Source organism: Ranitomeya variabilis, chromosome 3 (assembly GCF_051348905.1).
Source record: "Ranitomeya variabilis isolate aRanVar5 chromosome 3, aRanVar5.hap1, whole genome shotgun sequence".
Classification (NCBI taxonomy): Eukaryota; Metazoa; Chordata; class Amphibia; order Anura; family Dendrobatidae; genus Ranitomeya; species Ranitomeya variabilis.
Genome location: NC_135234.1, coordinates 408,089,319 through 408,111,776, shown reverse-complemented (window position 1 = coordinate 408,111,776; position 22,458 = coordinate 408,089,319). Strand labels below are relative to the sequence as shown.

Sequence of the window (22,458 nt, the reverse complement as noted above, 5' to 3'; positions counted from 1 at the left end):
AGCCTCAATTTTTTCATTTTCACATGGGCAACAGGATAAAATGGATCCTAAAATTTGTTGGACAATTTCTCCTGAGTACACCGATACCTCACATGTGGGGGTAAACCACTGTTTGGGCACATGGTAAGGCTCGGAAGGGAAGGAGCGCCATTTGACTTTTTGAATGAAAAATTATCTCCATCGCTAGCGGACACCATGTCACGTTTGGAGAGCCCGTGTGCCTAAACAGTGGAGCGACCCCATTTTGGAAACTAGACCCCCCAAGGAACTTATCTAGATGCATAGTGAGCACTTATAACCCCCAGGTGCTTCACAGAAGTTTATAACGCAGAGCCGTGAAAATAAAAAAATAATTTTTCTTTCCTCAAAAATGATTTTTAGCCCAGAATTTTTTATTTTCCCAAGGGTAACAGTAGAAATTGGACCCCAAATGTTGTTGTCCAGTTTGTCCTGAGTACGATGATACCCCATATGTGGGGGTAAACCACTGTTTGGGCGCACGGCAGGGCTCGGAAGGGAAGGCACGCCATTTGGCTTTTTGAATGGAAAATTAGCTCCAATCATTAGCGGACACCATGTCGCGTTTGGAGAGCCCCTGTGTGCCTAAACATTGGAGCTCCCGCACAAGTGACCCCATTTTGGAAACTAGACCTCCCAAGGAACTAATCTAGATGTGTGGTGAGCACTTTGAACCCCCAAGTGCTTCACAGAAGTTTATAATGCAGAGCCATGAAAATAAAAAAAATTTTCTTTTCTCAAAAATGATTTTTTAGCCCACAATTTTTTATTTTCCCAAGGGTAACAGGAGAAATTGGACCCCAAAAGTTGTTGTCCAGTTTCTCCTGACTATGCTGATACCCCATATGTGGGGGTAAACCACTGTTTTGGCACACGTCGGGGTTCGGAAGGGAAGTAGTGACGTTTTGAAATGCAGACTTTGATGGAATGCTCTGCGGGCGTCAGGTTGCGTTTGCAGAGCCCCTGATGTGCCTAAACAGTAGGAACTCCCCACAAGTGACTCCATTTTGGAAACTAGACCCCCAAGGGAACTTATCTAGATGTGTGGTGAGCACTTTGAACCCCCAAGTGCTTCACAGAAGTTTATAACGCAGAGCCGTGAAAATAATAAATGTGTTTCCTTTCCTCAAAAATATTTTTTTAGCCCAGAATTTTTTATTTTTGCAAGGGTAACAGGAGAAATTGGACCCCAAAAGTTGTTGTCCAGTTTCTCCTGAGTACGCTGATACCCCATATGTGGGGGTAAACCACTGTTTGGGCGCACGTCGGAGCTTGGAAGGGAGGGAGCACCATTTGAGTTTTTGAACGCAAGATTGGCTGGAATCAATGGTGGCGCCATGTTGCGTTTGGAGACCCCTGATGTGCCTAAACAGTGGAAACCCCTCAATTCTAACTTCAACACTAACCCCAACACACCCCTAATCCTAATCCCAACTGTAGCCATAACCCTAATCACAACCCTAACCCCAACACACCCCTAACCACAACCCTAACCCCAACACACCCGTAACCCTAATTCCAACCCTAACCCTAATCCTAACCCTAATCCCAACCCTAACCCTAATCCCAACCCTAACCACAACTGTAACCCCAACACACCCCTAACCCTATCCGTAACCCTAACCACAAGCCTAATCTTAACTCTATTTCCAACCCTAGCCCTAATTCCAACCCTAACTCTAATTCCAACCCTAACCCTAAGGCTATGTGCCCACGTTGCGGATTCGTGTGAGATTCTTCCGCACGATTTTTGAAAAATCTGCAGGTAAAAAGCACTGTGTTTTACCTGCGGATTTACAGCAGATTTCCAGTGTTTTTTTGTGCGGATTTCACCTGCGGATTCCTATTGAGGAACAGGTGTAAAACGCTGCGGAATCCGCACAAAGAATTGACATGCTGCAGAAAATACAACGCAGCGTTTCTGCACGGAATTTTCCGCACCATGGGCACAGCGGATTTGGTTTTCCATAGGTGTACATGGTACTGTAAACCTGATGGAAAACTGCTACGAATTTGCAGCGGCCAATCCGCTGCGGATCCGCGGCCAATCCGCTGCGGATCCGCGGCCAATCTGCTGCGGATCCGCAGCCAAATCCGCACTGTGTGCACATGCCATAACCCTAACCCTACCCCTAACCCTACCCGTAACCCTACCCCTAGTTCTAACCCTAGTTGAAACCCTAACCCTAGTGGAAAAAGAAAAAAAAATATTTTCTTTATTTTATTATTGTCCCTACCTATGGGGGTGATAAAGGGGGGGGGTTATTTTTTTTTTTTTTTTTGATCGCTGTGATAGAACCTACCACAGCGATCAAAATGTACTTGTAACGAATCTGCCGGCGGGCAGATTCGGCGGGCGCACTGAGCATGCGCCCACCATTTTGGAAGATGGCGGCGCCCATGGAGAAGACGGACCGACACCGGGAGCCTCGGTAAGTATAAGGGGGGGGAGATCGGGGCACGGGGGGGCGTCGGAGCACGGGGGGAGCGGACAGGAGGACGGGGGAGCGGAGCACAGGACGGAGGGGACTACGGGACAAATCGGTGGCTTGGGGGGGGCGATCGGTGGGGTGGGGGGGTCACTTCAGTATTTCCAGCCATGGCCGATGGTATTGCAGCATCGGCCATGGCTGGATTGTAATATTTCACCAGTTTTTTAGGTGAAATATTACAAATCGCTCTGATTGGCAGTTTCACTTTCAGCAGCCAATCAGAGCGATCGGAGCCACGGGGGGGAGGGGGGGTGAAGCCCCCCCTGGGCTGAAGCACCACTCCCCCTGTCCCTGCAGATCGGGTGAAATTGGAGTTAACCCTTTCACCCGATCTGCAGGGACGCGATCATTCCATGACGCCACATAGGCGTCACAGGTCGGATTGGCACCGACTTTCATGACGCCTACGTGGCGTCAAAGGTCGGGAAGGGGTTTAAAAAAAAAAAAAGCCAGAATAAAGTCTTATTTGAAATTAGAAAAAGGAAAAAAAAACACACTTTTACTTTATTTAAAAATAGCAAACAGTTATACTCGCCTAACGCCCATTCCACTGAAGCCATGGTCTCTTGTATAAAAAAAACAAAAAACAACCAACCATACCCCTCACCTGTCCATCGTTCTGTCCCATGCCGTAATCCGTGTCTGAGGATAAACCATTTTCAACTTGGATGGTGCCAAGATGCGACCGTCAGGCTGAGAACCACTGGTGAATGAGCTGCTGTGAGCTCAGGCTCAGTGACTAGCGGCGACGTCATCGAGGTTACTGCAGGTCACAGAGGCTGCGCTCCCAGCCGTTCCCCTGAACTACGGTGACCTCACCGCTAGCAGTGAGAAAAAAAGTCTCATGGAAAGAATGCTATTCTAGAACATGGCAAACTTCTTTAGATGCTTTTTAGCAAAGTTTAATCTAGCCTTTCTATTCGTGTGATGTGGTATTTTGTGGTGAACCCTCTGTATGTGCCCTCATGAAGTCTTCTCTCTATAGTAAACTTAGATAATGAAACACCTACTTCCTGGAAAGAGTACTTCACTTGGGTGGATGTTGGGTGGATGTTCTGAATGGGGTTTTCTTCACCATGGAAAGGATTCTGCAATCATCTACCACTGTTGTCTTCTATGGATGTCCAGGTCGTTTTGAGTTCCCAAGCTCATCAATGCATTTTTTTTTTTTTTTGCAGAATCTACCAAACTGTTGATTTGACCACTCCTAACATTTCTGGTATCTCTCTGATGGATTTCTTTTTTTCAGCCTAATGATGGTCTGTTTCTCCTCCATTGAGAGCTCCTATCACTGCATGTTGTGGGTTCAGAGCAACAGCTTCCAAATGCAAATGCCAAACCTGGAATGTCACTGTCCAAATATTTGGAACAAACTGTACATTCGACCCTAAAAATTCTTACAATAAAAAATGCACATTATGTATCGCTCTCAGCCGGATCAGTGCATACCCAGATCTCATGCGATGTCTGTGATCTTGCACATGGCTGACATGTAAATTGCACGGATAACACAGGAGGTGAAGATGTTAAATGCTTACATTTTCTCTTTTTTTAAGTTCCTACAAGTTAACTGCATTGCAGGTCTCTGTGACTGAACAGAAATTACTCTGTAGCACATTTCTTCTCTTTCTCTCTAAGCAAATGGATTAAAACTTCAGGGACTTATGATTGCATATAACAAAAATCTATAGACACCTTATTTGATTTTCGGCCATCTTTCTACGGTCTTGTTTAATGGAAAACATATTCAGTTCCCTATGGACTTCACCTCAGATAGAACCAGACATAAAAGCGCTGCTTGGAAACAGCCCTTAACCTTACCGCTGGTTGTTGTCTCTGAAGCTTCCGACGCAGAAGATATGTTATCGGATGATTTCTCTTCTGTAGTGCTATGTACATTAGTGCCTGTCTTGTCATCTTCCCTTTGATCCAATGAGGATGCCCCCAGCGAGTACCGGCTGCCATTTAATGATGGGGAAGGCTCAATAACAACAGGTTTAGATTCCTACAAAAAAAAAAAAAAAAAAGGAGCGAAAAATTGAGCTAAAAAGCAACAGATTTATACGGGTCATCCCATGTCAAGTGAACCAATGATTTTTACCACTATATTTTTAATTCTTTTGAGATTTTGTTATTTGGTAATAGTGTGTCAGAGAATGCAAAATGTGAAGAAAAGAAAATTCTAGATATTTTTTTTTATTTTTTATTGATTTTCAAAGTTCGGAAAAAGTGTGAATTTCGGTGTTGCCTGCCTTTACATTTCTCCCCATAACTCAGGCTAGAAAAGAGATAGAGAAACAAAATAAACACCATTCTACTCAGAACTGTACAGGCTTTCACAAGATATGACACAAGAGTATCTTTGATAATATTTTACCTATGCGAACGCAAGCGCAAAACTTTAAAACGCATTTCCGAAAAAAACGTTTAATTAAAAAATTTCACAAACTGCACATGTGCCTGTTATGCTCCTAGCCACATCTGTACCAAAATACAAGCTGGGATCGTGATGGGATCATATTTTAAAAAATAAAACTATTACAGTGTCAGTTCAAAAATCTTGACTTCAGGTCTGTTCAGCCTGTGGTGTAGAAGTGTGGGGTCTATAGTTATCAAATAATCCATGATTTTTAGATATTCCTGTATTATTTTATTATTTTAGAGCTTAGAAGCAGGAGAGGACAGAGGAGAAGCTTTGTTAGGGCCAAACCTGAGATAGAACAGGGGTAGACAGTGACTGCAGAGCAGCTGACAGGCCGGCAGCTCGGGTCTCCAGAGGCCGTATTCACACCAAATCTTAACACCGATGCAACTCCTCAAATGGAGGGAGAAAAATACTCTTAACATCCAGTTCATGTATTGTACAAACCAGGACTACGGGGAGAAGGAGAGTTTGTTATATCGGTTACAGGAAGCAGAACCCATCACAGGGACTCCCCAATACCGGACTGTCATCCCATGTAGTGGAAATAAAGACAGTGACGTCCATGACGTGGTAGAAGGCGGCACGAGATCGGCAATGGATGACATAACTGGTGATGTGACCTGTGAATATGATCAGCGCTGACGGCTACTGGACTCTCCAAAGATTGTGAAAATGAAGACGTAGAAGTGACTTTTCTGCACCTTCTGGTCCAGTGCCGTCCTTTGTGTATCCAAGAAAATCAGACATTGTAAAAGTGAACAAAAATCAGATATAACTCAGGTGGAGCCGAGCACCATGACAGCCGTCCATACTCTGACACAGAAGGAAACGGCCATTGCTAGTGAGCGCTTATGGGCAAGATGACATTTCACCCACTAGAAGGGACACATTGATGATAACAGGCCAGTGTAAAAACCTACTATTAACTGTTTGATTAGTTCATATTTTATAGTACGAGGATCTAACTACTGGACTATTCTTCTTAAACACTTCAGAAATGACATGTTTAGTGATATAGTAGAAAAAAATTGTTCCATGTATAAATAGGTGGTAAAAAATATTGGTTCTTTTAATATTGTTTTTTTAGGATCAGACTGTATTTAGAAAATCACACTTGAGGATATGATCACGTTTTTTCTTTTGGCTTGTTCAATGAATTCAGGTTGAAAATGCTGAGCAAGTTGTTATGATGATTAAGATGTATTTATTCTGGCACTTCGGTAGTTTGTTGCGTTTCTTTATTGTTACATATAAATGTTGAATGCAATAAGTTGTAATTTGAAAAGAAAAAGGGAAGAAACTCACACAAACATAAAATCACATGATTCAAGGCTTAAAAAAAAAAATACAAATTTGATAGGTCCCAAGTTGAATCCCTGTACAAACATAAACAAGGACACAAGTAACACACATGCATGTTTTCACAATTTTAAAACATACGTTTTTTTCAGAATTGCGCATCAAAATGTTTAAATTTGATTTCACCAAAACAAAATATAAAGAAACATAGTCTTGTGACATATCAAATGACAGCTGGTACCGTTCTGAGAAAAATGATGCCTCTCCCACCTCTATATCTTAATTCTAGCCTGAGATATGATAAAAAATGTAAAGCCATACCAGGCCAAAATCTGTGCTTTTTTAAAACTTTAAAAATCTGTAAAAAATTAACTGATGAAGAAAAAAATTCTAAACTTTTAATTTGTAATTAACTAAAGTTGTACTTCATAAAAACAAAAAATAAAAAAAATCTAAAGACGTCAGGTAAAAAAAATATTCATATTTGGATCACTTGATATGGAATGACCCATACATGTCATTAAGTCAACATTATGGAAGCATTTAATTATGAATGATTGAAAAATATTAATAGCAACACTAACATATTAAAGCACCTGCTTTAAGTTAGACATGCAATGATTCCATTAAAATAAAAAAGTCAAAGGCTATAAGCTGTGCCAAACAAAAACCATCACCATAAAGGGATACATTTGTGAACCAGCCAGTCAGGATCATATCCCTTACCAACCGTTACACCGATGCCTCTACCTTGTGCCAGTCATTACACTGGTTACCCATACACTCCAGAATTCCATATAAACTTACCACTCTCACCCACAAAGCACTCCATGGTTCAGCACCTCCCTACATCTCCTCCTTCGTTTCACTCCACCACCCTACCCGTGCCCTCCATTCTGCTAATGACCTGAGGTCAACATCCTCAATAATCAGAACCTCCCACTTCCGTCTCCAAGACTTTTCACGTGCTGTACCAATTCTGTGGAATGCACTACCCAGGATAATTCTATTAATCCACAATACTTACAGTTTAAAGCGTGCCCTAAAAATGCATTTCTTCAGACTGGCCTACCGCCTCAACACATTTTTTTTTTTTTTTAACTATCCCTGTGGTGCCTATTCAAAATTTTCACCATAACCAGGTTCCTCATACCATGTTCTCATACGCTTTACGCCATTTAATAGCCCTCTTTGTCTGTACTGTTACATATTCTGGCTGATAACCGGTTCATGCAGCATTACATGAACACCCGAATTCTTACACTTTGGCTGGTCAGAAAAACGAAAGCAATTGCCACCATCCACTTTTTTGTGTCTCCCCTATTTCCTCAGATTGTAAGCTTGCGAGCAGAGCCCTCATTCCTCTTGGTATCTGATCTGTAGATTTATGTGATTATTGTTATGCTCTAATGTCTTTTATTGTCTGTACAAGTCCCCTCAAAAATGTAAAGTGCTGCTGAATATGTTGGTGCTATAAAAATTAAATTATTATTATAATTATTAAAAAAAGATTAGTAGTAGATTAGTTGACTAGCCTAAAAGATCTCTGTCTTCCTGTGGTGGACCAATGCAGTTATGCACTTTGCTGTAGAAGAGACCATTAGTAGTGTGTATTAAAAAAACATCCAAACAGCATTTCAGTGCCAAAGATTCCTCCTTGAAATAAAATATTATATATATATATATTTTTTTTAATTTAAAGATGCTTTAAGGTAATACATCTTTAGCGTTATTTTAAATATATTACATTGGGGAACTGCACTCATCTCAATAGAATGTTATTATCATGCTTCGCACTGACGAGGGCCAACAGCCCGAAACACCGTGTCTGCGAATTGAGATACTGATTTGGCTTTTATCCTGAGTCATATTGCACGACTCGTTAGAGGGTTGATTGTGACTTGTAGGATCGCTATTTCCAACGGGTGGCGCTATAGAGTTAAGTCCTCTTTTTCTCAGAAGAGGCAATTTGCATATTTAAATTCCCAGAGGAGCATTGCACGGCGAATAAGCCTCCTTACCTTGACAAGCCAGAGATGGTATGTCACTCTCCATAAGGAGAAACGTTACCCCTTAGAATGTTATTGACAGAATTGTTCTTGATAAAAACTAGAGAAATTCTATATTATCCTGGAGAGATGCTGACTATTCTAAATTCGTGCCATTGCGCTACAAGACCCATCAGTGAAATTCAGGCTGCGGTTTACAGCCCCGCGGGGCACCAGCAGGGAGTTTTCAATCACCTTGGCACTATCAGACAGTATTTTCTATGCCTCTTGCTGCCATTTTTCTAAAAACAAGTTTAGTTTGAAAACCTCTCTGAAAACAAATGGGGAACAGGCAGTTGTGACAATGATCATACCAGGTCACCGGGATGTACAGTACACATTTCAATGTAGTAAATGTACAAAAAATTATTTAAGCTAAGAAATAACACACATCTTTAAAAAAAAGTATAGATCTTTATCAACTTATCGCTTAAAAAAAGTTCCTTTTCTCAAGGCAACAGCATTGAATGCCGACACTTTTACATTAACGACACTACTGATCAGGACTTCAGGGATGAGCACATCATACAGCTCCTATTGAAACAGATGTCATAGTAAACCATTACTTTTAAACCTGCGGTGCCGAGGATTCTGCCTGTGCTTTATAATGTCTTTTTAAATGTACTTTTGGCAGCTTTCACCATGCTGTCTGCAGCCTATGCACATTCTCATGTTCGTAGATAAAGATTATGACTGGCATATTATACACTAATGTCATTAAATGTTTACCGCGTAATGATGCCATTTCGCAGTACTAAAAAAATAACCTTACTATGATCCATCTCAAGCTAAATATTCACGATCAATATATATTTTACACACGATTTTCGAGTAGATTGCTTTCTTAAATTGGATCTGCAATAATATGGCGCCCCATGTGAAGGCAGAATATTACAGCAGTAAGTCAGTACTTACAGAAGCCAAATGGCACAAAAATGGTGTCATTTCTCTACCGGGAGTACTGATAGAGTACACTGGGCACACCGTTTATGTGTGGCACATTCATGACAGTAGTGCTCACACCACCTCACTTCATCCCAAAAAACAATGATTGACAGGCTGCAGCGTATACACAAATTCACATGAACCTTTAAGTCTCTGCAGAGAGGTAGGGTGAAGTGGGGGCAGCACAATCCCAGGAATACATTGCCTTCAAACGGTATATTCTTTGGGATTTTGCAGTGTTGGCTACTGGAAGTACATACCACTAACTGTATTATGCTGCCTGTACAAAAGTTAGAATCATGCTTTAACCCAACCATAATTGTTATCATCCATTCACAGGATAGGTGATAACTTAAGGATCAGTGGAGGTCAATCCGATAAAACTTCATCGGCTGGAATTATGAGTACAGGTGATAACTTCTCTTCACTGGACAACCCCAGTAAGACAGTGTACTTTGAAGATTCTACACTTGTGTACTTTTCACACAGTAGTTTAAAGGAACACTAAACCTAGAAAAGAATGATCCCTTGAAAAGGGGTCCTATGTCCCCCTTGCAATTGGAGAGGTAGTAAGCATGCATGACCATCACGCCATTCTCTATTAGTAAAAGCGATGGCCACATATGCGGACTATTGCTTCCATCAGTGATGCGAGTAGTGGTCACACCTGCATACTACCACTCCATTCATATAACTGATACAGGAATCCAAATCCAGATAAATAATACCCATCACCAGTCTGGGACTGTCCTTTTAATTAATCAAAAGAGTGAGCAGCCCCAGAGAGATGGGATTTGGCCCAAATTTTTAGGTTGTGGGATACCAGCATGCAGGTCCCAAAATCCTCCTCAATCACTCTTGCAGTAAGAGAGTGAGATCTTACTCATTGCACTAACCGAGTGCTGCTGCGTATTCTATTAAGCTGTTCCCAAATGGTAACCTATCTAATGATTTTAGCTTTCATTAGCAGCTTATTAAAGTCAACGCTCAGTTATTGCAAAGACCGAGATCCTTTTAGATTTAATAAAGAGTGAGCAACCCTAGGTTTGGTGATTTTTAAAAACATCATCTATTAACAAAAAATTTAACTTGTGTCTCTATTGTCCTTCTCTAGCAAAAGTTTGGCCCAAACTTCCCTGTTGTTGGATTACGGCATGCGGTGTGGGATCTCACAAGCCTGCGCGGCCCCTCAGACAGCGATCTAGAATCAGAGAATGGTAGAATTGGAAGGGACCTCTTCGGTCATCTGGTTCAACCCCCTGCTCAAAGCAGGATTCACTAAATCATCCCAGACAGATGTCTGTCCAGCCTCTGTTTGAAAACTTCCAAGGAAGGAGAACTCACCACCTCTCGTGGCAGCCTGTTCCACCTTAGGGTGATCAATGAGTGCAACAGGATGCCACGAGAGATGGTGAGTTCTCCTTCCATGGAAGTCTTCAAACAGAGGCTGGACAGACATCTGTCTGGGATGATTTAGTGAATCCTGCATTGAGAAGGTGATTGGACCAGATGACCCAGGAGGTCTATTCCAATTCTACCATTCTATGATTCTAGATCACTGTCAGAGGGGCCGCGCAGGTTTGTGAGATCCCACTCCACATGCCGGAATCCAACAGGGAAGTTTGGGACAAAATTTTGCTAGAGAAGGACATTAGGGACACAAGATTATTTTTTTGTTAATAGATGATATTTAAAAAAAAATAAAAATCACCAAACCTAGGGTTGCTCACTCTTTATTAAATATAAAAGGGCAGCCCCAAATTGGTGATGGGTACTCTTTAAGGGAAGAAGTTGCTAGTATTTTCCTTAAATTATCCTTAAAAGTGTTCCATCAGGAGAAAATTATACATCTGGTTGAAGCCTAAGCTGCAGTTCCATAAAGCATAGCTTTATATGTCACTCATAGGGACAGGCATTCTTAGAACAGCCTGTGCTTTGTGTGCCATGGGCATAACACACAGACACAGGAGATGCACGGTTACCTGCCCTAATATCTCGTCATCTCATAACATATGTACTTTATAAGATATTTTCATGAACTTGTGCGAATGTAGAGCACATTTGGTGGAGAAGATTTATGCGATTCCTATATGGTTACATGTCTTTCAGCACGGCGTGGATATTTTAATGCTTCGGGACTGGTGGTATAGCACATGTCAAAGCAATGACAGCAGATAGAAAAACTGTTACGCTAATCTGTCAAAACACATTTTCGCTTGTCCATTGGAAGAGCCAAGCGATTCCTGTAATTAGGTCATCATTCAGTATTTTAATTTAACTCTTCAAGATGTTCATTTAACATTCAATGGACAAACATTTACCACATTATTTATAGAAATGCGTGTTTATGATATATACATCCTAGGCGCCACTCGAAATAAACACTTACATATTTGACATATTCCTTCCATTGCTGCCACCACTGCATAGATATAAGAAACCAATTGTGCCCAACTTGAAGGCCATGCCGACTCTCTCTCTCCAACCATCCCCTGCAGATAAAAAAAAGGAAAATAACGTTATCATTTTAGGTTGTAAACTACTGTTGGCCATGAGCCATACAAAAGAAGAAATTAACTTGTACCTGATGATCTGCCCTTCTTCTTCTGGAGTGGCCGGTCTTAAACCCAAAACTATGTGACAAACCTAAGAAGAAGAAAAAAAGTTAATTTATGCAATGTGGATTTTATCCCACTTAATAGGAAATAATAATAAAAAAAGACACCATTTATAAAAGGAAATCAGCTTTTGCGGATTACATGGGGAATCAGAAGCTGAATTTGAAATTTTTGACTTGTTTTCCACTCAGGATTTTAATTCACTTTGAGTACGAAATACATACTAAAATACAATCAAAGCTTCTTTACAGCAAAAGTGAAAAAGAATCAGTGCTAGCATCTTTGGAAACTTATCTTTTAGGGGAAAGATTTTTTTTCCTTAAATTTCAAATTTTACAATAAAAATAAAATGAAATAATAATAGTAATAATAATAGCAAGTAAAATAGTAAGCTGCATTCCCCTAAAGTATTAGTCCAACAAAACAGAAACAGAGATCCCGATTCTAGTGATGTGCCACTTTCAGGGCTGTTTGCTGTAGTTTTTGTCACACTTCTGATGGAAGCAAAACGGTGCATGGAGAGACAGACTGAAAAGGGAGCTCTGCTACTAGGGAAGGAAACAATTCTTGCCCTGTGCGAACCTGAGCTCCCCTGGTGTCCTTAGATGGGTTCTTTCACCTCGCACGCCAATCACATTCCTATCCCTGTCTTACTCTGAGTATCACCCTAACTAGTGAGTAGGATAGCAAGAACGCTAGTCCTACTCTAATTGTAAAGACACAGAGGAGACACAGACAGGGATAACAGAAAACCGCAATTATACAAAAATACTCACAAACGAAAGGAATATTGGAAAGGAGAAAGGGAGGCAAACCAAATGGGAATAAGGATAAAGAGACACACACAAACTAACTTCACGCAGGTATCTCCCGATACAACTCTAAATGTATGCTCTGAACTCAGTATACGCCCCCAACTTCAAACCAGGAAGTTGTAAGTATCACTGGCAACTCTCATGAGCAAGAGGGGAGTGGCAAACACAGAACAGCTGAGACAACTCAGGGCACAGAGCTCCAGGAGATTACCAAAATTGATTAGACCTTGCAATAACAGAGAAAGGGAAACCTGCACTGCTAATTGTGAAGGTGAAACAGTTCTTATCAGCGCAGGCGTCCATGTAACCAGACACCGCGATCTTCTTGTCCCTCACTGTTGTGGTATCCCCATGACAGTTTTGATAATCTCCTGCTGATAAAACACTGATTTTATCACTAGATGACTAGTAAACCTGTGCCATGTAGTCCAACCACTCCCCCACAACTGATTGGCAGCTTTCTGTGCACACTATACATGGGAAGAAAGCTGCTGATCAGTGGTGTGGGCAGGATTATACAGAGCTCAGCAGTCAGACAACTGGTAGATGTGCAACAGAAAAAAAAACATTTGATCAAAACTGCAGCAAACAGCTCAGTAAATGATACATCATTGGAGTTAGGTCTCTACCCCTACATCATGCTGCTCTCAGATGTGATAACAAAAACTTGCTGACAGATTAAGAAAAAAAATTAGATAATTTTTTTTCCCCATCAATAGGGAAAGCCCCCCAGAGAAAGTGCCTGCTGCATTTAAGAAACAAAATATACTGTAAATAATTAAAAAGACGCAGTGCCATACTACAACACTGTACTTAGCAACTCAAACGTATCTGACTGCTGTGTTATTGTTCATGTAAAACCATTAAATGCCACACAAGTCTAGACAATGGACGGCCGCACAACACAAATCACAGAGAGTGAGCAGTATATATGGTCAATGACTACTAACTCTTTTATCAACAAAGTGCTGCCGCTTCTTTTCTCACAATGACTTCCTTACAGCATTTCTATTGAATTCCACTATTAAAAGCAGTAAACTGGCACAGGCACAGAGCATGTCGTATTATATAAAGCTGACTTATCCTTTTCCCAGCACAATGAATGCTTGTATTACCCAGATGCTTGATTCTTGGATCATTTGACACTGACAAAGACACATATCAGGCCATCATTCCACATGATAAGCAGCTTTCTTGTAAACAGCAGGGCTTAAGGGTATTACAGAGTTTATATGGCCTTTCCGAAGTGTCAGGATAACAGGAAAGCTACCGATCAAGCTCTACATAAACACTTTGTCTCACAATGCAGAACATTGTAGGACAGAAAAGTGATACCTGAAAAAATACAGGCATTGTTCTTCTGTGGGAAACAATAGGATTATACAACCATGGTAATAATAAGCACATGTTATGCCTTGTCTGTCTAGGCTTAATGTAAAAATCATAATTCCCAAGTGCTGCTCCTAATATGAATTCAATATATCATATTGCAATCTTCTCATAATATAATCTGGCTGACCATAATGGGGCTAGAAGGTCTATCTATTCCAGGATATGCATACATTCCCATACCAGCAATGAATTTTGGATAATGTTCTGTTATACAGCGACTGAACTATCAACTGTTTCAGGAAAAAAGAAGGGAGAATTGTATTACCGGTAATTAAAAAATATGAAAGTACAAAAAAACACCCACTAAAAGAAAGTAATTTTTGATGGAGGAACCACGATACTGGTATATGGAACTTATCAACCTTTTCACACATATGCTTCAAACATAAAGATACCAAATGTAAACTTTTGGTTAAGAATCAACAACAAGTGGAACACAATTGTGAAGTTGAACGAAAATTATTGGTTATTTTAAATTTTTGTGGAAATTCAAAATCTAAAAACTGGGGCGTGCAATATTATTCAGCCCCTTTAACTTACCGTATTTTTCGGACTATAAGACGCACCGGACTATAAGACACACCCAGGTTTTAGAGGTGGAAAATAGGGAAAAAAAATATTTGAAGCAAAAAAAAAAAAAAAAAAAAAAAAAGTGGTAAAATTGAATGACATACTATTATATGTGGTGTTATTATATATGATAGTATGTTATTATATTGGAAGCTGCGGGTAGAAGATCGTGCTGCGGGACCAGTGTGGGGTCTGTAAAATACTGTATAAAGACGCTGGAGGGTGAGTATAAGAATGGGGGCACAGGGCTTATATTAAAAGCACCACTCCAGCACTGAAAAATAAAACTGGAGTGCTGCTTTAAGATCCCATTGGGAGAACTATAACTCCCAGCATGTCCTGCAGATCCTATGGCATGCTGGGAGTTATAGTTCAACACGGGAGTGGCAGAGTGCTTTATTGTGTGTTGTAAAGACTATCCTTTTAATTGTGCCAGCCAGCCACTGTGGTGAGGTGAAAAGCTGGAGCATCCCATGACTGCACACACAGAGCTCTCCCTGCCTCTCCATAGCACAGGTCATAAGGGGAAGCCTGCAGATTCTAGTGGGGAGTCTGAAGACCTGTGATGACATCAGAAGAGGGAGGGCTCTATGCTGCCATGTGACATTCCGGCCCGCCCACTTCTGACATCACACAGGTCTTTATGCCCAGCACTCAGCATCCAGCCCAGGCAGGTACGCAGCCAACTTGTCCCCTCCGGCCCCTGCTGCTGCCCCCCTCCTCCACTGGACACACAGATCTCCACAGCTGCTGCAGGAATCCAGCGCTGGGGAAACCGTGTGTTTCAGTGAAGGACTATTCATTTGCTGCTTCCCCGCTCACTGCTCAGCTGACAGGTGGGCGGGGAACCGGTTAATGAATATTCACTGCACTTTAATCATCGGGACCTTGTGGTTTTCCCAGCTCTGGATTCTTGCAGCAGGGACATTTTTCTGCCTCACGCAAGTGGGATCACAGTGCGATCCCACTAGCCGCTGCCCCCTCCCCACATGCTACATTCCGACCATAAGACGCACCCACACTTTCCTCCCAAATTTGGAGGAAAAAAAGTGCGTCTTAGGCCATGTGCACACGTTCAGGATTTTTCGCGGTTTTGTTTCGCGTTTTTTCGCTATAAAAACGTGATAACGCGAAAAAAATGCTTACATATGCCTCCTATTATTTACAGGGTATTCCGCATTTTTTGTGCAAATGTTGCATTTTTTTCCGCGAAAAAATCGCATCGCGGAAAAAAAAATCAACATGTTCATTAAAAATGCGGAATTGCGGGGATTCCGCACACCTAGGAGTGCATTGATCTGCTTACTTCCCGCACGGAGCTGTGCCCACCATGCGGGAAGTAAGCAGATTATGTGAGGCTGGTAGCCAGGGAGGAGGAGAGGAGACTCTCCTCCACAGACTGGGCACCATATAATTGGTAAAAAAAAAATAGAATTAAAATAAAAAATAGTGATATACTCACCCTTTGATGGCCCCCGAAGTGTTCCCGCCTCTCCGGTGCATGCTCTCTCTTCCGTTCCTAAAGATGGTGTGATTCAGGACCTGCGATGACGTCGCTGTCTTGTGATTGGTCGCGTGACCGCTCATGTCACTCACGCGACCAATCACAAGCCGCGACGTCATCGAAGGTCCTGAACCACACCGGCATATATAGGAACGGACGCTGCTGAGGAGATTGGCTGTCTGCAGAGGATGAGTATAACCATTTTTTTATTTTTTTTATTATTTTTAAACATTCTATCTTTTACTATAGATGCTGCATAAGCAGCATCTATAGTAAAAAGTTGGTCACACTTGTCAAACAGTATGTTTGACAAGTGTGACCAACTTGTCAGTCAGTTTTCCAAGCGATGCTACAGATCGCTGGAAAACTTTAGCATTCTGCAAGCTAATTACGCTTGCAGAATGCTAAAAAAAAAACGCGAAAAAAAAACGCAAAAAAAAAATGCGGATTTCTTGCAGAAAATTTCCATTTTTCTTCAGGAAATTTCTGCAAGAAATCCGTACGTGTGCACATACCCTTATGGTTGAAAAAATACTTTGTTGCGCCACCTTTTGCTGCGATTACAGCTGCAAGTCGCTTGGGGTATGTCTATCAGTGTTGTACATCGAGAGGCTGAAATTCTTGCCCATTGTTCCTTGGCAAACAGCTCGAGCTCAGTGAGGTTTGATGGAGATCGTTTGTGAACAGCAGTTTTCAGCTCTTTCCACAGATTCTCGATTGGATTGAGGTCTGGACTTTGACTTGGCCATTCTAACACCTGGATACGTTTATTTGTGAACCATTCCATTGTAGATTTTGCTTTATGTTTGGGATCATTGTCTTGTTGGAAAACAAATCTCCGTCCCAGTCTCAGATCTTTTGCAGACTCCAACACTTTTTCTTCAAGAATGGTCCTTTATTTGGCTCCATCAATCTTCCCATCTATTTTAACCAACTTCCCTGTCCCTGCTGAAGAAAAGCAGGCCCAAACCATGATGCTGCCACCACCATGTTTGACAGTGGGGATGGTGTGTTCAGGGTGATGGGCTGTGTTGCCTTTACGCCAAACAGATCAGTTGGCATTGTTGCCAAAAAGTTCGATTTTGGTTTCATCTGACCAGAGCACCTTCTTCCACATGTTTGGTGTGTCTCCCAAGGTGGCTTGTTGCAAACTTTAAACGACACTTTTTATTGATATCTTTGAGAAATGGCTTTCTTCTTGTCACTCTTCCATAAAGGCCAGATTTGTGCAGTGTACGACAGATTGTTGTCCTATGGACAGACTGTCCCACCTCAGCTGTAGATCTCTGCAGTTCATCCACAGTGATCATGGGCCTCTTGGCTGCATCTCTGATCAGTCTTCTTGTTTGAGATGAAAGTTTAGAGGGACGGCCGGGTCTTGGTAGATTTGCAGTGGTATGATACTCCTTCCATTTCAATATGATCGCTTGCACAGTGCTTCTTGGGATGTTTAAGTTTTGGAAATCATTTTGTATCCAAATCCGGCTTTAAACTTCTCCACAACAGTATCATAGACCTGCCTGTTGTGTTCCTTGGTCTTCATGATGCTCTCTGTGCTTCAAACAGAACCCTGAGACTATCACAGAGCAGGTGCATTTATACGGAAACTTGGTTACACACAGGTGGATTATATTTATCATCATTAGGCATCTAGGACAACATGGGATCATTCAGAGATCCACAATGAACTTCTGGAGTGAGTTTGCTGCACTGAAAGTAAAGGGGCCGAATAATATTGCACACCCCACTTTTCAGTTTTTGAATTTCCACAAAAATTTAAAATAACCAATAAATTTCGTTCAACTTCACAATTGTCTTCCACTTGTTGATTCTTCACCAAAAATTTACATTTGGTATCTTTATGTTTGAAGCATGACATGTGAGAAAAAGTTGAAAAGTTCCAGGGGGCCGAATACTTTCGCAAGGCACTGTATAATTACACGATGCAAGTTATAGCACGGTTATAACAGCTGTGCACTTCACGCCACGATAGCTAATTATCTTAAGAAAACGGAAACCGAGCCCCTCTTTTCTTAGGGTTGTGACTTGTATTGCCACTTAGCCTCATTCAAATGAACACCTTATAGAAACACATATATAACCCTGTCTCTGCCCATTACAGCAGATTTGAGATCAAGTATAGTGTGAGGTTAAAAATCACAAGAAATAGGGGCTGAAGACCTTTCAAAGGGACTTTTCACAGTCAAGCGCGGGCTCTGTGAAGCCCTGGAGGAGGAGAATGTCATTTTGCATTTTATCTGACATGATATTTAGAATTTCAGGAAAGCATAAGTGAAAGATTCATAGGGCTGCACAGTTTACATCCCATGTCCTCCATGTAGTTTTAATCCTAGGAAGCCATTATGTCCACATAACAATTGGTACATGACAATGTGATCGAGATATTTATTGTTTTGCCTGTACAGATGTGTGGATTCCGGAAATGTTCACATTTATATTTCGAATATGCTAAAGATCACAAGCTGGATATGCAAAGATAAAAGATTTTGGTTTCCAATCTTCTGAAATGTTTGGATAACACATTTTTAACTGTGTTCAGTCTAACAAGTCAATCTATGTAGTCAGGGTTTTCTTTCTTGATTTAACATTAAATTATGAACAATATGTAGGTTTTTGAAACTATCAGGTTGTTAACGATCACAAGATGTTTGCTTTTCTTGTGGTTTCTCTTATATTCCGCTGTATAACTTTTAATTTTTTTGCCATATTATATCACTTCATGTCCTAAATAACCGATATCTGGGGTTCTATTTCTGGGACTTAACTTATTTGTAGAACGAGAGTTGCCTGCTCACTTGACATTTCCTGGAAAAGGAGTAAATATGGCCCACGCAAGAATAGCAATCATCTTTGGTAAGTATTAGAGTTATGCATCTAGTGTTTCACATCCTTCAAACTATGATGGAAGGAGCCACATTTTCGCACACACTTTTTGCGATCTAGAGGACTGAACTAAGAAGTCCCAAACGTAGGAGTACCAAAGGTGTCTGGGTGCTGCATATGATGGCATGGCGGCTCACAGGTTGTGAACTTCTGCATTAAAGCAAACCTGTCAGCTGTTTTGGCCGATATAAGATGCGGCCATCGCCTTTCAGGGCATAGCTACAGCATTCTATAGTTCTATAACTTTTATTATACTCACCCAGGGAGCAGTCCGGTCCGATGGGAGTCTCTGATCTGGGTCCAGTGCCTCCCATATTCTTGCGATGCTGCCCTCCTACTTGCTTCATGGCTCCCCGGCCTTGTGCTCCTGCGCAGGCGTACTTATCTGCCCTGTTGAGAGCAGAGCAAAGTACTGCAGTGCGCAGGTGTCGGGAAAGGTCAGAGAGGCCCAGCGCCTGCGCCCTCAACAGGGCAGATAATTATGCCTGCGCAGGAACGCGATGCCAGGGAGCCATGAAGCAGGCATGAGGGTGGTGATCATAAGAAGATGGGAGGCGCCGGACCCGGACCTGCAACACCCATCGGACCAGAACTGCCCTCTGGGTCAGTATAATAAAACATATTTTTCTTATCTTTCAGGTTGGATTTGGGGCTTATCTACAGTATTAAAGAATGCTGTAGATAAGCCCTGAAAGGCGGTAGCCATATCTTATATTGGCCAAACCTTCTGACAGGTTCCCTTTAAATGCATAGCAGAAGAACTAGCCAACCATGTAAAGTCTATGAAAGCCACCCAACTCTCCCCTCTAGGCCTGATGATTGGGTAGATAAGCGGTGGGGTCAGTCAGCGGCTTACCCCTATTGTTACTGAGAATAGATAAATGCTGAGCTTAATAGCAAGGTAGGATTCTTACTGCCGGAAACTAGGAAATTCACCACATGGAAGAAGAAATAGTGACTATTAAATGTTTTATCTTCTCCCGAAGACATTCATATGGCCTAATTGGTGACAAGAAAAAAGAAAGTATTTCAGCAAGCTTTCTCTCAGGGTGTGATGTGGCAAAGTGATAACAGAAAATGTACAAAATATTATTGTTACATTATTTTTTTTTAAAAATGGCATGGCTCCTAAGCCACTGAATGGGGCAGCATGTTAAATGATTGGCATGTCAGAAAAAAAAAAGATGCTAAACTCTTAAAATATTTACAAAACCATGTATCATTTCCTGTACACTTCGCAAATACTTGCTACTTTGCAGTTGTATGTCACATAAAATCCCAATAAAAAACATTTAAATTTGTAGGTGCAAAGTAAAAAAATATGGAAAAGTTCACAGGGTATGAAACTTTTTTGAGGCACTGTAGATTAATCATTACATATACGAAGAGGGTCTGGACACAGATTTTAAGATTATGATGAAGGATGATCAGATATAGTTTGTACATGATGATGATGATAATAATGTTGACGATGGTGAGGGTCCAGTTTAAGAAAATGGTTTAGAGCTATATTTGCAGTTGCCAAACGGGAGAGAATAATGTACAGTAGACTATAATTGTTGGGGAGGAGTAACCTGAATAGTAGTGGGATCCACTCAGTTAGCAGATGTAAACCTGATTGGTCTTGGCTGAGCACCTGAGACCCACCATGCCTGAACTGATATTTCCTGGTCATTTGCACTTCCTGCTGCCATCTGGGGGTGGACCACTCCCGGCGAGTCCCTCATTCCCTCTTAGATTGTGGCCTCCTCCACATATGTTGTGTATAGTGTCAATCAAATGTTCCATAATCACATTTTTCATCAACAACTGTTATTACTGGTGAAAAAAGTTTACTGCCAAGGTTCTCCTGCAGTCAATATTGGCTCGGTGTCAACCCATCAACGTGCCAGGCATCCCTAAATGTCTAACGGGTGCTCTGAGACTGAGATCTGCCAATCACTACAACAAAGTGAGATAAGAATGCGGAAAGCACATTTATTTCATACCTTGGTGATAAGAGATCAATGCTGCTCGGAGGATAAGCTTATTGTGCTGCTCAGTGGCTATTACCAATGATGTGTAGTTGAAGCCTTTCCTACATATTTCTTAGAATACCACATTTCTCTTTTAACTTTAAACATCATGTAAAAGTACTTTCATCTTTTGTGCATTCTACATTTTGCTACATAAATATAAAAATATATGTACAGAAGACATTTTGCCTGTATTTCTTCGACAGATTACTAAGGAGACCAAATACTACATTGTTCAGAACAGAATTCAATTCAGACAGTGCAGTTTAGGGCCAACATGGGTCTTTGAAAACTATGGCTTGCTCTGTTTGCACAGTTTTTGTGTTTTGTGGACTTTTTTTTTTTTTTTATACTCCACAAATTTCAATGAAGAAATTGCAACTTTCTATACCCATCTTTGTACAAAGAATAAAATTGCTTCAGTTGTAGGAACAACAAATTAAAAAAAAATTGTATTTTCACGTAGCCAAAGTGATAAAGGAACATAAAAAAAACAAAAAAAATGTTTGAATACTCAATAAAATTAAATTTAAATGTCATTCAATGCCCAATAAAACATGATTGGGAAATTATCCAATAACCTACTAATTGAGTTTGTGACAGGAGAAAGTTTGAAGGGGCTGTCTTGATTAGAAAGTCCACTTTAATTTGTTTTAGAAAATTCTGAAGTAAAACGGTTCCCTGTTCAGGCCCTTAAAGGGGTTGTCCACTATTTTGTCTACGCCTTCTTGATCTAAAATGTTTGGCCCTAATAAAAAAAAAAAAAAACTATACTCACCTCCTGTGCTGTTGTCATTACAGCGAAGTCGTCACTTGCAGTCTCGGGGCTATTATGCTGTTGTTGTGACATGTGACCCCGGCGCCCTAACAATGCCGACATCACCGTCTCCGCCTTCAGACAAATCGAACATGAAGAGGAAGTCTGCAGTTGATCTCTCACTTCCTCTTCATGTTCAATTCAACAGGAAGCGCGGACAGTGATGCCAGCGCTGATTGGGCTCCGAAGTCACATGTCACTACAACAGCACAGGAGGCCTGGGAGAGCGAGTGCTGACTCCGCGGGAACAGTGGAGGCGAGTATAGGCTTTTTTATTTTATCGAGGCCAAGCGTGGCAGTATGAGAAGTTGTCCAAGTAGTGGACAACATTTTAAATTTCCTGGCCAATGGAGAAAGCAGTAATATAGAGTTAAATGCCCCATTTTGTCCTACATTACCTGATAATCCAAGCATTAGAAAGGGCACTGGTAATGCTTACCTTTTCTTATGGTGGTGTTGCAGTGAAAATGAACATTTACTGTCAAGGTCATAACAGCTCAAAAATGATCGCTGGGGGCGACATCAGCAGACACTGTGAGAACAACTCAGAAATAGGATCTAAGTAGTAGGGATCACACAAAGTAGACAGACAATCC

The 22,458-nt window shown here is 41.2% G+C and overlaps 1 protein-coding gene across 2 annotated transcripts in view; it reads right to left on the bottom strand.

Moving 5' to 3' along the window:
* USP32 (ubiquitin specific peptidase 32) overlaps nucleotides 1-22,458 on the bottom strand; it is a 278,060-nt gene that overhangs the window by 119,294 nt on the left and 136,308 nt on the right. For both annotated transcript variants that reach the window (XM_077296233.1, XM_077296234.1), the window contains exons 11-13: nucleotides 11,812-11,873; nucleotides 11,617-11,719; nucleotides 4,332-4,515 (exon numbers count right to left, since the gene is read on the bottom strand). In XM_077296233.1, coding sequence (XP_077152348.1) covers nucleotides 4,332-4,515; nucleotides 11,617-11,719; nucleotides 11,812-11,873 — 349 coding nt within the window. The remainder of the gene's footprint in view (nucleotides 1-4,331; nucleotides 4,516-11,616; nucleotides 11,720-11,811; nucleotides 11,874-22,458) is intronic.